This window comes from Microcebus murinus, chromosome 7 (genome assembly GCF_040939455.1).
Source record: "Microcebus murinus isolate Inina chromosome 7, M.murinus_Inina_mat1.0, whole genome shotgun sequence".
NCBI classification, from domain to species: domain Eukaryota; kingdom Metazoa; phylum Chordata; class Mammalia; order Primates; family Cheirogaleidae; genus Microcebus; species Microcebus murinus.
Genome location: NC_134110.1, coordinates 43,129,267 through 43,145,812, shown reverse-complemented (window position 1 = coordinate 43,145,812; position 16,546 = coordinate 43,129,267). Strand labels below are relative to the sequence as shown.

The following is a 16,546-nucleotide window of genomic DNA, read 5'->3' as shown; positions in this document are numbered from 1 at the left end:
TCACTCTTGCTCAGGTTGGTCTCGAACTAGCCTCAAGCAGTACTCCTCCTTCGGCCTCCTAGAGTGCTAGGATTACAGGTGTGAGCCACCAACCCTGGCCCAGATATGGTACTTTTGTACATAAAGTTATTGACCACAAGAGAAAACCCAAACTCACTAGCATCATGTTCGAGCCTATTCTTCATCAAACCCTTTGTCACCCTCATCTCCTGTCGTCTCCGTGATATATTTGTTACTAATATGTCCCATGTTATATTTTATCAACTAACCACAGGCTTCTATTTTCGTAGATGTTAATGAAGGTGCCTCATAATATCTAGCCATCAGTTGAATCAGTTCATGTGAACTGTTTATATATATAATGTTATTTATACATGTATACAGATGTATAATGTTTTACCTGGATAACAATTTTACTTTTTACCACAGTCACGAAGGAGCTAGTTAGCTGGATGAGAGGACATGACTCATCAGTATTTTCGATCTCTGTGCATGCATCAGGGAAATATGCCATCACTACTTCTTCTGATACAGCACAATTATGGGACTTGGATACCTTTCAGAGAAAAAGAAAGCTGAATATTCGCCAGTCTGTGGGTATACAAAAGGTCAGTGAGGGGGTACATCTCGGCCTATTGTGCTTCTTGGGCTGGTTTCTTGGTCGCCAGGATTTATGGATGACATAAGAGTGATGATTCACTTTGTCCCACATAACTATGTTCTTGTAACTCAGCAACAAGCAAAGCAAAGCAGCCAACACAATTAAAAATATTGCCTTTGGCTATAATATATGACTTGGTGAGCTTTATTTATTTATTTTTTAATTATAACTGTAACATCAACTATCATAAGGTGATAGTTGTTTAGTTGATTGGTTTTGTTTTAGTTTTTAACCCCTCGACATTTTGTTATGAAAAATTTCAAACATGCAGCAAATTTGTAAGAATTTTACAGTGAACATGTGTACATCCACCATCTAGGTTCTACCATTGACATGTTACTATACTATCCTTTCTGTACTTTACATGTGACTATACTGTATTATAGATCCCTCCATCTTTCTGTCCCTCTGTTCATTAGTTATTTGTGTACATACATGTTTTTTAAGTAAACTGTGGATATCAGTGTACTTCTCCATGAATATTTAAGCCTGCATTTAATTGACTAGGGCTCAATATTGTTGATGTAAAATTTATATGTAATGAAATGTATAAATCTTAAGTATTCATTTAAGTTTGACAATACAATACCTATGTAAGTTGTGCAAACCTGTCATTATCATTATCCCAGAAAGTTCCATTGTATCCCTTTCTGGGTAAGCACTACTCTGAAGTTTTTCCACTGTATATTTGTGTTGCCAGTTCTAAAATTTCATATAAATAGAGCTGTTCAGTAATAGTTTATGTAAGACATTTCTCGCTCAGCATGTTTTTGAAATCTATCCATGTTATATTTATCAGTAGTTCATCCTTAATGCTCATTAGAATTCCATTATATAAATATATCACCTTTTTTTTAAAAAATCCATCTCTTGCTTTTAAGGTTTAATTATTTTTTTCTATTTGATTAGTTAAATACTATTTTCAGGAGTATCTGAGTCTTCCATGTGATTAATTATTTTGCTTCAGGTTATATTATACATGCAGTATTGCTTTTAATTTCTTGGTTATTAACTTTAACAGCTAGCAGTGTGTGTCAACCCAAATTTTGTTTTGTAGTGTTCATGGAAATCCCAGTGTTCTTTTGTGCCTTTAATAATTAAAAAGAGATAAAAGCCAGCTTATTCATTAGGGATTTAGGCCAAATGTCTTAGTAGGACTTTTCTTCTTTAACTGCTTTAGTACTTAAATTTTGAATTTTAAATTCCAAAGAAGAGAACGTTGGGAGTTGAACCCACAATGGGAACAGAGTTATGAAACTGACACAAAAACCATCTGTTCTTTGTACTATGAAATTAAAATAAGTATACACTGGATAGTTGCCAGTGCTAACCTTGCTTGATCATTTAGACATTTTAGCTTAAAAAACGGGACTCCAAATGTTAGTAGTATAAGAATAAAATTAAATGTAGAAAATGTATGTATGGTGTGATATATGCATACTAGTTTATTCTTCTAAAATAATGGAGCATCATAGTCTATAAGTTACCAGCAAATTGTTACTTAAATGACCAGATAGTAAATATTTTGGGCTTTGCAGGCCAAGAGTGAGATTATATAATTATTTAAAATGTAACCATTTAAAGCCAGGCATGGTGGCTCATGCCTATAATCTCAGCTACTCAGGAGGCTGAGGCAGGAGGGTCTCTTAACCCCAAGAGTTTGAGACCAGCTTGGGCAATATAGCAAGACCTCATTTAAAAAAAAAAAAAAACATTCTGTGAAAGGATCATATACGCAAAGCGACCCTCAAATGCAGGAGTGGAGAAACCAAAGAACAAGGCAGACAAACCAGATTTATTGGGGGATTTATGGGCAGAGGCGTGGTCTTGGGCGGCAGCAAGACAGGTAGATCTCCACACTGTTGCTCCCCAGACCTAGGGTTCAGATACCATAGGGAAAGAGTGTATGTGAAGTGTGCAGGATAATTAAAGGCAATTCTCTAAAACAGGCACAAATGCTATGTACATCCTACCTTATGATTTATTTGTTAAGGTTGCTTTGATCTAGAGCAGAGTTTATAGTGAGTACATGTTCATATACTAGGGACAGTAAATAAAGTAGAAATCAGGACATGTTCTGGGACTTGGGTTAATCAGAAGTCAGCATAGCAGATTAGCATCCAAAATGGAGATGCTTTTGTCTCCACAGTAACCATTTAAAAATGTGAAAACCATTCTTAGATCCTAGGCTGTACAAAACCTGGAGGTGGGCCAGATGATTATCATTCCTAGCTTATGCTGTTGAAAATAGGAAATAACTATAACATAATCTTTTTTTTTTTTTTTTTTTTTTTTTTTTTTTTTTTTTTTTTTTTTTTTTTTTTTTTCTCCTAATGCTTCCATGTGGAAACTATAACATAATCTTAAAGTAAAATGTTAATTCTTATCAAATTTTTACCAAACTTATATTTTTATTCCAGATTCTGATTCTATATATATTTTTTATTTCATATTATAGGAGTACAAACATTAAAGTTACGTACATTGCCCTTGCCTCCCTTCCCCCCTGAGTCAGAGCTTCAAGCACGTCCATCCCCCTAATTCTATATTTTAAATAAGAGTTTATTTATTTTGATTATACATGAGACCTTCGAAGTGACTTTCTTTGGGTCTTTGATAGGGAACTCATGTTATGGTGGCTCTTTCAATCCACTTTTTTTCCAATGTCATTAATTTTTTTGAGAGACCAGGCCAATTGTCTTGGAAAATGCCCCACATTCTGGATTTGTCTTGCTTTTTCATAATTTTTTTTTTTTTATTCCATAAACGTGAAAAGTGCTCAACTTTTTCATAATTATAGTTTAATTTGTTTTCCTTCCCATGTATTTCTTATAAACTAGAAATTAAGTCTAAAGACTTAAGTAAATTCATGTTAAATGTTTTAGACAAGCTATTTATCTTATGTGTAAGATGAAAATAGTAATAAAGGTTGAGCATCCCTATCGTGAATATCCGAAATCCAAAGTGCTCCAAAATTCCAGGCTAGAGTGCAGTGGTATGGTCATAGCTTACAGCAACCTTGAACTCCTAGGCTCAAGCCTGCCTCAGCCTCCTGAGTAACTGGGACTACAGGCACACTCCCGCACATGCAGCTAATTTTTTTCTTTTTTTATAGATGGGTGGGGTCTTGCTATTGTTGCTTAGGCTGGTCTTGAACTCCTGGGCTCAAGCAATCCTCCTCCTTTGGCCTCCCAAAGTGCTAGGATCACAGGTGTGAGCCTGGAATTACAACCCTTTTGAACACATGCGTGATGATTAAATATCATGCTCAACCCAGCCTGAAATTCCAACCCTTTTGAACACTGGCGTGATGATTAAATATCATGGTCAAAGGAAATGTTCTTTGGAGCATTTTGGATTTCAGATTTTTGAATTAGAGATACTCAGCTAGTAAGTTAATGCAAATATTCCAAAATCTGAAATAATCCCAAACATTTCTGGTCCCAAGCATTTCAGATAGGGGATACTCAATCTGTTGTACCTACTTGAGGGTTGTTTTTAGTGTTGAATGTGATAATCTATGCAAAATACTTGGCACAGTGCTAGTTGTATAGTAAGTGCTTAGTAAAATTGTATCTACTGCTATTCCTATTATTATTTTGCTTTTATAGAGCTCTATTGTGGGATTGTACAATTAGATATGTTAGGAAGCTGAAAGATAACTGTTGTTTTTATTTTGAACTACATTATATAGGTGCATAATCTATTATTATAACAATTTAAAAACCCAAAGGTGTTTAAATAACTCACTGGCAAAATGTGATCTGATCTTAATTCATCTAGCAACAAAATCTGAACTAAATTGACATGAGGCTGAGATATTAATATATTTGAGTATGGGGTGTTGCCCCAGGTCCCCTAGGGGTTCATAATGTTATACAATGTCTCAGACTACCTTTCTAAAATTGGAAATAATTCTAAATTCTGAAACACATCTGGCTCCAAGAGTTTCAGATAAGGAACAGTGGATCTTTGATTTCAAAGTGTTTCTAAGGAACCTACCACTCTAACTTCTTTCCACTGATTTTTGTATGTAGTAATAGCAGTAATTAACAGTGATAGTAATAGATACCAGTTGTTGAGTACCTACTATAAACTTATTTTTAAACTTAAATAATCCTAAAATGCAGATACTATTATCCCCATTTTACAAGAGGAGAAACTGAAGTCTAGAAATATTAAGTAACTTGACCAATGTCACATAATTTAGAAAAGAGTTGCAGTATAAATCCAAAACTTTCTTTATCTAAACCATTCCGTTAACTATACTGCTTCTCAGGTAAACTAGTTATACCTCTTCAAATTAGTAAATTTTGATTATTTTGTGGATGCTTGGAGGTAGGATATTCAGCCCTTTAGTTAGGGATTGGGGAATAAATCCTGGGATTTGTGATTACTGTGGTTCAATATGTATCATAAAAAGCTTTGTGATGGATAACAGAAAATAATAGTGCATTACTGAACATCAATCAGTCCTGGTATAAAATGGATACTCACTAAATTTCTACTAAATTGTACATTTGACCTTAACTTGCTAATATTACTATCCTAAACTCTTTTAAAAATTTTTTATTGAGGCCGGGCGCGGTGGCTCACGCCTATAATCCTAGCTCTCTGGGAGGCCGAGGCGGGCGGATTGCTCGAGGTCAGGAGTTCGAAACCAGCCTGAGCAAGAGCGAGACCCTGTCTCTACTATAAATAGAAAGAAATTAATTGGCCAACTAATACATATAGAAAAAATTAGCCGGGCATGGTGGCGCATGCCTGTAGTCCCAGCTACTTGGGAGGCTGAGGCAGAAGGATTGCTTGAGCCAGGAGTTTGAGGTTGCTGTGAGCTAGGCTGACGCCACGGCACTCACTCTAGCCTGGGCAACAAAGTGAGACTCTGTCTCAAAAAAAAAAAAAAAAATTTTTTTATTGATTGATTGAAATCCAGTCTCACTTGGTGGCCCAGGCTGGAGTGTGGTGGCACAATCTTAGCTCCTGGCAGCCTTGAACTCCTGCTCTCAAGTGATCCTCCTGCCTCAGCCTCTTGAGTAGCTGGCCTTATAGGGGTGAACCACCACGCCTGGCTGTCCTGAACTCTTTGAACCTTGAAAAGAGCTCATGTGCCTCCTAAAACTGAATTGGAAAGCTTAGGATTTTCATATTCTACAAGGAAAAACTACAGCCCATTTGTGAAACTGGCCCCCCCGAAGTACATTTTGTTAATGTTTCTGAAGTTTTTCCTGAGTTTTCATGTTTCCCAAGAGATGACACTGTCTAAATAATAATGACATGATTCATTAGGAACAATTTAATAATCATTAAAATCTGGCAATTAAAATCACAAACCTAGTAATGAATAATCATGCAGGCAATAATCTATCACAGCTATTCCCCTAAAATAGCAGTTGATGCTCATTAACTTTTAGGCTTTTGCTTCTCCCAGTAGGAATAAACTTTATTACTTTTCCAGAAAAATGACTGCTAATTATAATAAGAATTTTCTTAAGTCACATTTTGACATCAGTTTTGAAACTATTTTAATACATTCATTATACATTATAATGTCTTCATTGCACATTCTTTCAATAAGGCCTTCCTATTATATATCTCCCTAACACAGTGAATCTGTTAGCAAAAGGACTATCAGAAATTGTCTTTGGCAAACTGAGCCAAGGACAAAAGTGAGGAGCTGGGTCAGGCCCATGCCTGGTGTGTCAGCATCTGATGTATGATGAGTTAGCTTTTTTTGTTATGTCTTATTGGCATTAGTCCTGAATATATTATTTTAATCAGTATGTTCCATAGTGCATTATGTGTTTCATATAGATGACACGCAAAATTATATTTTAGGCCATTGAAGCTCTTATGAGAAAATGTTGGTCAGTTTCAGTTAAAATTTTATGTTATCAAAAGGAAGCATTGTTTAGTGCTTGTGTAATAGAAAAATGGAAATTAGAATAAAATATTTTCGTACCTGGAGCAGTGCCTGTAATCCTCTGGGAGGCCGAGGTGGGAGGATTGCTTGAGCTCAGGAGTTCAAGACTGGCCTGAGCAAGAGTGAGACCCTATCTCTACTAAAAATAGAAAAAATTAGCCAGGCAACTAAAAATAGAAAAAATTAGCCAGGTCTGGTGGGGTGTACCTGTAGTCCCATCTACTGGTGAGGCTGAGGCAGAAGGATTGCTTGAGCCTGAGGGTTTTCTTCAGTTTAAGAAAAGATAATTTTGATAAAGAAAAATTGACTACTTTTACAATTTTAAATTTAAAGCAGGTGATATGAACCTTACATGAAAACTTTTTCTATTCCTCTTTAGGTTTTCTTTCTACCATTAAGTAATACCATCATCAGCTGTTTTAAAGATAATTCCATCTTTGCATGGGAATGTGACACACTGTTTTGCAAATATCAATTGCCAGCTCCACCTGAAAGCTCTAGCATATCATACAAAGTGTTTGCTGTGACCAGGTAATGTGCATTTTAAGACACTGGGGATTTTTTAAGAAGTTTAATTTCTGGAGAAAAATTACAAATTTTAATTTAGTTTTCATTCAGTATCTTGTCATATGAAAAACAGTTTCCTTCAAATTTAGATACGGTCTGCTGACTTTTTGGTTTTTTTTACTTTATTGTATAAAGAAAATAGAAATAGAGAAATGAAAATAGAAAGTACTCTCATCAGCTACAATAATCATCAACTGATGGCCACTCCTATTTTTATCTATAATTATCTACTTCTCCATGCATTAAAACAAAACCTAAGCGTGTCATTTCATTCATAAGTATTTCAGTTTGTATCTAAGAAAGTAGGGACCCTTTTTGAAACAACCATAGTATTGTTATCACATTTTTTAAAAATAGACAAGAATTTTTTAATATTGTCATATTATCTAGTTGTTAAAATTTCCCTGATTTGTTCAATAACTGTTTTTTTATGGTTGATTTGCTCAAATCAGGAGAAAAATAAGGTTCATACATTGTATTTTGTTGATATATTCCTCTTTTTATTTTTCTTGTAGTTTATTTGTTAAAGAACTGATTATTTCTCCTGTGGAATTTTCTATAATCTGGATTTTGCTCTTTTGTTCATGTAGCCTTGTTTAATATGATCTACTGTCATCTATGCATTTCCTGTGCACTGGTTATACCTGTATTTCCTGAAAACTGGAGGCTTGATCTGATTCAAAGATAAGAAGCTAATATAGGTAGATTGTATACTGTTATCAGGATCAACATAGACACTTGTGATATTTTAGTTTTTATTATTACTATTTTTTTTTATTTCGGCATATTACAGATTTTAAGGTTTCAATAAATGCCCTTCCCCCCTCCCCCAACAAGTCTGAGTTTCCAGCATGACCATCCCCCAGATGGTGCACATCTCACTCATTATGTATGTATATACCTGTCCCCCTCCCCCCTGCCCAATACCCTATTACTATAGTACCTATGTGTCCACTTAGATGCTGTTCAGTTAATACCAGTTTGCTGGTGAGTATATGTGGTGCTTGTTTTTCCATTCTTGGGATAATCCACTTAGTAGTATGGGTTCCAGCTCTAACCAGGAAAATATAAGATGTGCTATATCACCGTTGTTTCTTAGAGCTGAATAGTACTCCATGGTATACATATACCACATTTTATTAATCCATTCTTGGATTGATGGGCACTTGGGCTGTTTCCACAGCCTTGCAATTATGAATTGTGCTGCTATAAACATTCGAGTGCAGGTGTCTTTTTTGTAGAGTGTCATTGGATCTTTTGGGTAGGTGCCCAGTAATGGGATTGCTGGATCAAATGGTAGATTCACTTGTATCGCTTTAAGGTATCTCCATATTGCTTTCCACAGAGGTTGAACTAGTTTGCAGTCCCACCAGCAGTGTAGGAGTGTTCCTCTCTCTCTGCATCCACGCCAGCATTTGTTATTTGGAGACTTTTTGATAAAGGCCATCTCACTGGAGTTAAGTGATATCTCATTGTGGTTTTGATTTGCATTTCCCTGATGATTAGAGATGTGGAGCATTTTTTCATATGTTTGTTGGCCATTCTTCTGTCTTCTTTAGAAAAGTTTCTGTTCAAGTCTTTTGCCCACTTTTTAATAGGGTTATTTGATTTTTTTCTTGATGATTTTCGTGAGTTCTAAGTATATTCTAGTTATCAGCCCCTTATCAGATGCGTAGGATGCAAAAATTTTCTCCCATTCTGTAGGTTGTCTGTTTACTTTCGTGACTATTTCTTTGGCTGTGCAGAAGCTTTGTAGTTTCATCATGTCCCATTTATTTATTTTTGTTGCTGCTGTGATTGCCTTTGGAGACTTCTTCATAAACTCTTTGCCTAGGCCGATGTCTAGGAGAGTGTTTCCAACATTTTCCTCTAGAATTCTAATAGTTTCATACCTTAGGTTTAAGTCTGTTATCCAGCGTGAGTTGGTTTTTGTGAGAGGTGAAAGGTGTGGGTCCTGCTTTAGCCTTCTACAAGTGGCTATCCAGTTTTCCCAGCACCATTTATTGAAAAGGGATTCTTTTCCCCAGCATATGTTTTTGTCTGCTTTGTCAAAGATTAGATGGCTATATGAGGATGGTTTTATATCAGGATTCTCAGATCTGTTCCACTGGTCAATATTCCTATTTTTGTGCCAATACCAGATTGTTTTAATTACTACAGCTTTGTAGTATAGTTTGATATCTGGCATATTAATGCCTCCCATTTTGTTTTTGTTGCCTAGAATTGCTCTTGATATTTGGGGTCTTCTTTGGTTCTATACGAAGCGTAAAATTATTTTTTCTATATCTGTGAAGAATGCTATGGGATTTTAATAGGTATTGCATTGAATCTGTAGATCAGTTTGGGTAGTATAGACATTTTGATGATATTGAGTCTGCCGATCCACGAGCATGGTATGGATTTCCATCTGTTTACATCCTCTCCTATTTCCTTCCTCAGTGTTTCATAGTTCTCCCTGTAGAGGTCTTTTACCTCCTTGGTTAAGTATATTCCTAGGTACTTTAATTTCTTTGTTGCTATTGTGAAGGGAATTGAGTCTTTGATTTGGTTCTCAATTAGATTGTTGTTGGCGTATATGAATGCCTCTGATTTCTGTGTATTGATTTTGTATCCTGAGACTTGACTAAATTCATTGATCAGTTCCAGGAGTTTCTTGGTTGAATCTTTGGGGTTTTCTAAATATAATATCATATCATCAGCAAACAGTGAAAGTTTGATCTCTTCTGCCCCTGTTTGGATACCTTTGATTCCATTTTCCTGTCTGATTGCTGTAGCCAAGACTTCCAGCACTATGTTGAACAGAAGTGGAGATAGTGGGCAGCCTTGTCTGGTTCCAGTTCTAAGTGGGAATGATTTCAATTTTTCCCCATTCAGTATGATGTTGGCTATGTGTCTGTCATATATGGCTTGTATCATTTTTAGGTATGTTCCTTGGATGCCTATTTTATTAAGTGTTCGTATCATGAAAGGGTGTTGAATTTTGTCAAAAGTTTTTTCTGCATCTATTGAAAGAATCATGTGGTCTTTGTTTTTGCTTCTGTTTATGTGGTGAATTGCATTTATAGATTTACATATGTTGAACCATCCCTGCATCCCTGGGATGAAGCCCACTTGGTCGTGGTGGATTATTTTTTTGATAAGTGTCTGGATTCGGTTAGCTAAGATTTTGTTGAAAATTTTTGCATCTATATTCATTAGGGATATTGGTCTGTAGTTTTCTTTTTTTGTTGCATTCTTTCCTGGTTTTGGTATCAGAGTAATATTCGCTTCATAAAAGGTGTCGGGGAGGTTTCCGTTCTTCTCGATGTTGTGGAATAGTTTCTGCAAGATAGGTACTAGTTCTTCTTTGTAAGTGTGGTAAAATTCAGGTGTGAAGCCATCTGGACCGGGACTTTTCTTTTTAGGGAGATTTTTAATTGCTGTTTCTATTTCAGCTCTTGAGATTGGTCTGTTCAGGGAATCTATTTCTTCCTGGTTGAGCCTAGGGAGGCTGTGTGTTTCTAGAAATTTGTCCATTTCCTCCACATTTTCCAGTTTGTGTGCATAAAGATTTTTGTAGTATTCATAAATTGTATCTTGTATCTCTTTGGGATCAGTTGTGATATCTCCGTTTTTGTTCCTGATGGAGCTTATTAGAGATTTCTCTTTTCTGCTTTTCGTTAGCTTAGCCAATAGTGTGTCAATTTTGTTTATTTTTTCAAAGAACCAACTTTTTGTTTTATTGATCGCCTGAATAGCTTCCCTGTTTTCAATTTCGTTTAGTTCTGATTTGATCTTGTTGATTTCAGTTCTTCTGCTGGGTTTCAGGTTGGTCTGCTCTTCTCTTTCCAGCTCTTTGAGTCGTTTCATTAGATTGTCTATTTGTGATCTTCTTGTCTTTTGGTTATAGGCATTTATGGAGATAAACTTTCCTCTCAGAACTGCTTTAGCTGTGTCCCAGAGGAGTTGATAACTTGTCTCTCCATTGTCGTTTTCTTCATAGAATTTTTTTATTTCCGTCTTGATTTCTTCATTTATGAAATAATCATTTAGTAGGAGGTTGTTTAATTTCCACATTTTTGTTTAGAAATGTGAGTTTCTGTTAGGGTTGATTTCTGGTTTTATTCCACTGTGATCTGAGAAGGTACATGGTATGATTTCTATTTTTTTTAATTTCTTGAGATTTTCTTTGTGTCCTAGGATATGGTCAATCTTAGAGAATGTCCCGTGAGCTGATGAGAAGAACGTATATTCAGTGGATTTTGGGTAGAATGTTCTGTAAATGTCAGTCAGACCCAATTGTTCTAGAGTTTTGTTTAAGTCCATTATTTCTTTATTAATTTTCTGTTTGGAGGATCTGTCTCGTGCCGTCAGTGGGGTGTTGAAATCTCCGGCGATTATAGAGTTGCTATTAATCCATTTGCTTAGCTCCAGTAAGGTTTGCTTTATGAATCTGGGTGCACCTAAGTTGGATGCATATATATTTAAAATTGTTATCTCTTCTTGTTGAACTGTACCCTTCACCATTATATAATGACCCTCTTTTTCTTTCACTAATTTTTTTTGTTTAAAAACTAAATTGTCTGAAATTAGAACTGCCATGCCAGCCTTCTTTTGGCTTCTATTTGCTTGGAATACTGATCTCCACCCTTTTATTTTTAGTCTGTATGCATCCTTGGAGGTTAGATGTGTTTCCTGAAGACAGCATATACTTGGCCTGTATTTTCTTATCCATTCAGCCAGCCTATGTCTCTTGAGTGGAGAGTTTAAGCCATTCACATTTATTGAGAGAACTGATAGGTAAGGTAGATTATTGTTCATTCTGTTGGGTTGGATGTTGTTGCTTTGATTTCTCTCTTGAGCCATTGTATTATCTGGCCTTTAATGTTTGGGTTTTGGTTGTTTTTATATTTTTGAGTTTTTATTATGGTGTTCTGTGCATAACACTGTTTTGAGTACTTCTTGTAGGGCTGGTCTTGTCTTGGTGAATTCTCTGAGCCTTTGCTTGTCTGAGAATGTCTTTATTTCTCCTTCATATATGAAGCTTAGTTTTGCAGGGAATAAGATTCTAGGCTGGGCATTGTTTTCTTTCAGAAGAGTGAGAATGGGGCCCCAGTGTCTCCTTGCTTGTAAAGTCTCATTAGAGAAGTCTGGTGTTATTCGAATTGGCTTTCCCTTGTATGTTACTTGCTTCTTCCGTCTTACAGCTCTTAGAAGGGCGTCTTTAGTTGATATTTTGGTCAGTCTGATGACTGCATGTCGTGATGTCTTCCTGTTTGCATTGAATCTCCCAGGGGTCCTCTGAGCTTGTATATCGAGATTTTGAGCAAGGCCTGGAAAATTTTCCTCTATTATATCTTCAAATAGCTTGTCCAACCCTTGAGTGTTGTCTTCTTCCCCTTCTGGTAACCCTATGACTCTCACGTTAGGTTTCTTCACATAATCCCACATCTCTTGTAGGCTTTACTCTTTTCTCTTGTTTCTCTGCTTTATCTCTGTGACTGCTTTATTTAGTTCGAGGGTGTTATCTTCAATCTCTGAGATTCTTTCTTCTGTTTGATCTGCCCTGTTCTTGAGACTTTCCACTGTATTTTGTAATTCCCTGAATTGATTCTTCATTTCCAGGAGTTCGGTTAAACGTTTCTTCATTGTGTCTATTTCTTTAGTGAATTTTTGTTCTAGGTCCTGGAGGCTTTTTGTGGTTTCCTTGTGTTGGTTATTGAGTTGTTCTTGCAGGTCAGTGAGTTTTCTTTTGATCCACATGCGAAATTCCTCTTCTGTCATTTTGGTTGCCTGATTTTGGTTGGTGTCTGTTTCTAGGGGGCTGGTGCTCCTCTTTGGTGGTGTGTTTTCCATTTGGTTCTTCATATTTCCTGAGTTGCTTCGGTGATTTCTTCCCATGTCGATCAGTTGTTGTTTGTTTTCTTTAGGTTTTTGTTTAAGTATACACACGCCTTGTTTAGTTTCTGACCCAGTTGGTGGTGTCTGTGGGTGAGATTTGACCACTCTCTGTATAATAAGTCAGTAGGTGCCGTGAGAAAGGTGTGCAGGTTGTCCTCCCTGTCAGTAGGTGGCACTTGCATGCAGGAACAGGCTACGCTGTTGTTTCTGTGTCCTCTTATCAGCTCTTGTTCTTGTAGAAAGGCACTCTAGTGCCTCAGGTGGTGGGTGGGGCCCTGGGACTTCGAAGTGTGTCCTTTTCTCTCCCTCAGTTAGGGCTGGTCTAGGAGAGAGTCTGGGCGGAGCTGGGTTGGGTAAGCCTGCCCTGAGGCACCACCAATGCCGTTAGCAGGGGTCAAAGTTCTGTTCTCTGCTTCCAGGAAAAGCTGTCAGGGAGGGGCTGGAACGGCCCTGCTCAGCTAGAAAGTCTGCGTGTGGGGGTGGGGCTGTCTGAGACCCACAGTCTGGAGTGGGCCTCGTTTCTTTCCACCGTCCCCAACTCCGCAGCTACTCCTGGGCCTCTGCCAGCAGGCCAGACCACACGGCACCAGGCCTCCCCAGACTATGATGCCAGCAGGGATGTTCCCTGAGCAGAAACGCCACCTGGGCTGGGGGCACGGCCTCCTTTTGTGAGGAGGGTTGCCCTCTAGGACACTGATCTGCCCCTGAAGGCACACACACCTCAGTAGGCTGTTCACGTATATCCCTTCTGTGCCCCGGGCAATGCGAGACCTCGGTGCACAGGATCTGGTCTGCAGGTCTGACCTCTGGGTCCCAGAGTTCAAACTATATCCCCACCAGGGAGAGCAGTGCTAGTCCCAATTCACCCACAGGAAGCCCAAGCTGAGTCTATGTCTCTCAGCCTCAGGGTCTGCACCGTTCTCCTGGGAACACCTCGCCAGCAGCACCTGGGAGGAGTGGTGGGTAGAGAGCTCACAGTCTGAGTTCCCCTTAGTCAGCTGTAGGGCCCCTAAAGGGAAGGTCCCGTTCCCTGTAGGTTCCTCCGGCTGGTGGCTGTATTGTCTCTCTGGGCAGCCCAGGTAGGGTCGGGGGAGGGGAGAAGGAGGCTATATGGCGCCTGCGTGCGGCTCGGGTCAGTCCACAGGGAGGTGCCCCGAGGGAGTTGGGAGCCTGGTGCAGCGTCCACTACTGGCTTACCGGTCACTGGCGGCGGCCGTCGCTGGGCTGGTGTCTGCTGGTCTCTTCACTCACTGGGGAGCCCACCAGCAGTCCTGGATGCAGGGGAGGGGAAACGGCCTATACACCTACCCTTCCCGCTGGTCTCTGGGCTGCTCCGGCGGTCCCAGCTTCCAGTTCTCTTCCACAACCTCCTCCTGTGGAGTCTCCCGTGGTCTCAGGTACTTCTTCCGACCCTCGTCCAATGTAGGCTCGTCTTCTTGCTTCTTTCTTCTAATTTCTGCTAGAATCTGTCTTTTCTGCTGAGACACTCTGTCTGGCGATGTTTCTCCTCCGCCATCTTGATTCCCTCCTATTACTATTTTTTTTTTTGAAACAGAGTCTTGCTCTGTCACTCTGGCTAGAGAGTGGTGGTGTTATTATAGGTCACAGCAACCTCAAACTCATGGGCTCAAGCGATCTCCTGCCTCAGACTCCCAAGTAGCTGGAACTACAGTTGACACCACCATGCCCGGCTAATTTTTCTATGTTTTGTAGAGACAGTGTCTTGCTCTTGCTCAGGCTGGTGTTGAACTCCTGACCTCAAGCAGTCTTCCCACCCACAGTGCTATGATTATGGGTACTAGCCACTGGCCCAGCCTCCTGTGATGTTAGTAGCCATTGCTGATCAGTACCTAGATCCAGTATTGCATTAGAAGTTAGCAGAGTGGTGCCATTCTAAATCTATCATTCTTTCATTTACTAACTAGAAACCTTCTAGAAATAAAACTTTCTCTCATCAACCTTTTGGTTATTTTGATGTGCGGTTTGTAAAGGAAAGACAAGATAAGTGCTTGATTTCCTTCCTTTTTCTTAACCACTTTTCAAAGTAATGAATTGGTTTAGTGGCATCTTTCAAAGGTGGCCAATGAAGTTTTTTATCTTTAATCTTTGTAAACTTGTGGATTTAACATAGTTGATATGTTTTAATACATTGCACTTATTATTCTTAGTAATGCTCCAGTTCTCTCAGCTTTGACCAGTAGGATCCTCTTTAGCTTGGCTTTTGAATCCTTTTGGTACAACTCTAGTTGTCTGTGATAGCTTTCATGCTTTCTTGTATGACAAGATGTTCCAAGTTCATCTTGTACAATTCCTGCCCCAAGCCTGGAATCAACTACTTCTCTAAAGAGTCTGGGTTCATTTTAGTGGGAAGAAATGGCACTTCAAGACCCTTATTTGGATGCTAGGGAAACTCATTGTGACTGGGCTGATAATTGTTTCTAGGCCTTTTCAGTGGAAAGGCCTAGGAAATCTCTTCTGTCAACTTCCTAAGTCCTAAATCCCCTCAATTGTACCAAACTATTTATTGAGTTGGTTAATTTTTTTTGTCCATTGCTACAAGTATTACACTAGTCCAAGCTACCTTAGTCTCTTTCAGACTGCTATAGTAGTCTCCTGTTTGGTCTCCTTGCTTTCAATCTCATTTCCTAAAGTCAATCTCTGCACTGCAGATAGTCTTTTTAAATCATTAAGTCAGATCATGTCACTTTTCTATTTATCCCCCTATACTTTCCCCACCCCCAGTATCCCTTGAGGCCTTCTCTCATATGGCCTAGGCCTCCCTCTCTTTCTTCTTCTCACCTCCTTCCTGTTACTCTGCTCTAGGCACACTTGAGGGTGGCTTCTTATTTTTTCTTTGTGTACTAACCTTATTCCTTTTTCAGCACTTTTGTACTGGCCAGTATGGAATACTCACCAGTGTAGAATTCTTACTCCAACTCATTCCATGACTGGCCCATTCATGTCATTCAGATAGCAGATTTTCCTCCTTTCCGGAGCTTTTATCATCTCTTTTTATAGTTCTCTGTAGAATTTATCACCAGCTGCGGTCAGGTTCATTTATTTGTTTATTTGCCTTCCTCTGGACTGAAAATCCCATAAGAGCAGGATTACCTGACTTGTGCAATCTACCTGACTTGTTTGCTACTGTGTCCCTGGTTTCTGGAATGATATCTGGCTTATAATAGATACTTTACAAGTCCTTATTGAATGAATGAGTAACAGCCTTGCAAGTCAATACAGTTTATTCTTTTTGTATCTTGTAAGCATAAAGTAGCTTTCTTTGAGCAGAAAAAAAGTTGGAGCACTTTTGTATTTTCATATTGCAATGCACTACTAATTTTGTATAGTAGTGTGTGAAATACAGAAAGTTGGATAGTGGTAAGTGACTTTCAGATTATACTATAAAGTAAATGTTATTCAGAAAACCTCCAAGTCATCAAACCAAATGTTTGTTAAGCTGGGGCCTTAGAACAGCAAATTTTATATACACACACACACACACACACACACACATA

At 38.4% G+C, this 16,546-nt stretch overlaps 1 protein-coding gene across 3 annotated transcripts in view; it reads left to right on the top strand.

Moving 5' to 3' along the window:
* The window catches only part of TBC1D31 (TBC1 domain family member 31), a 74,550-nt gene that overhangs the window by 14,072 nt on the left and 43,932 nt on the right, over positions 1-16,546 (top strand). For all 3 annotated transcript variants that reach the window (XM_012743313.2, XM_012743312.2, XM_076005049.1), the window contains 2 exons: positions 430-608; positions 6,964-7,115. In XM_012743313.2, coding sequence (XP_012598767.2) covers positions 430-608; positions 6,964-7,115 — 331 coding nt within the window. The remainder of the gene's footprint in view (positions 1-429; positions 609-6,963; positions 7,116-16,546) is intronic.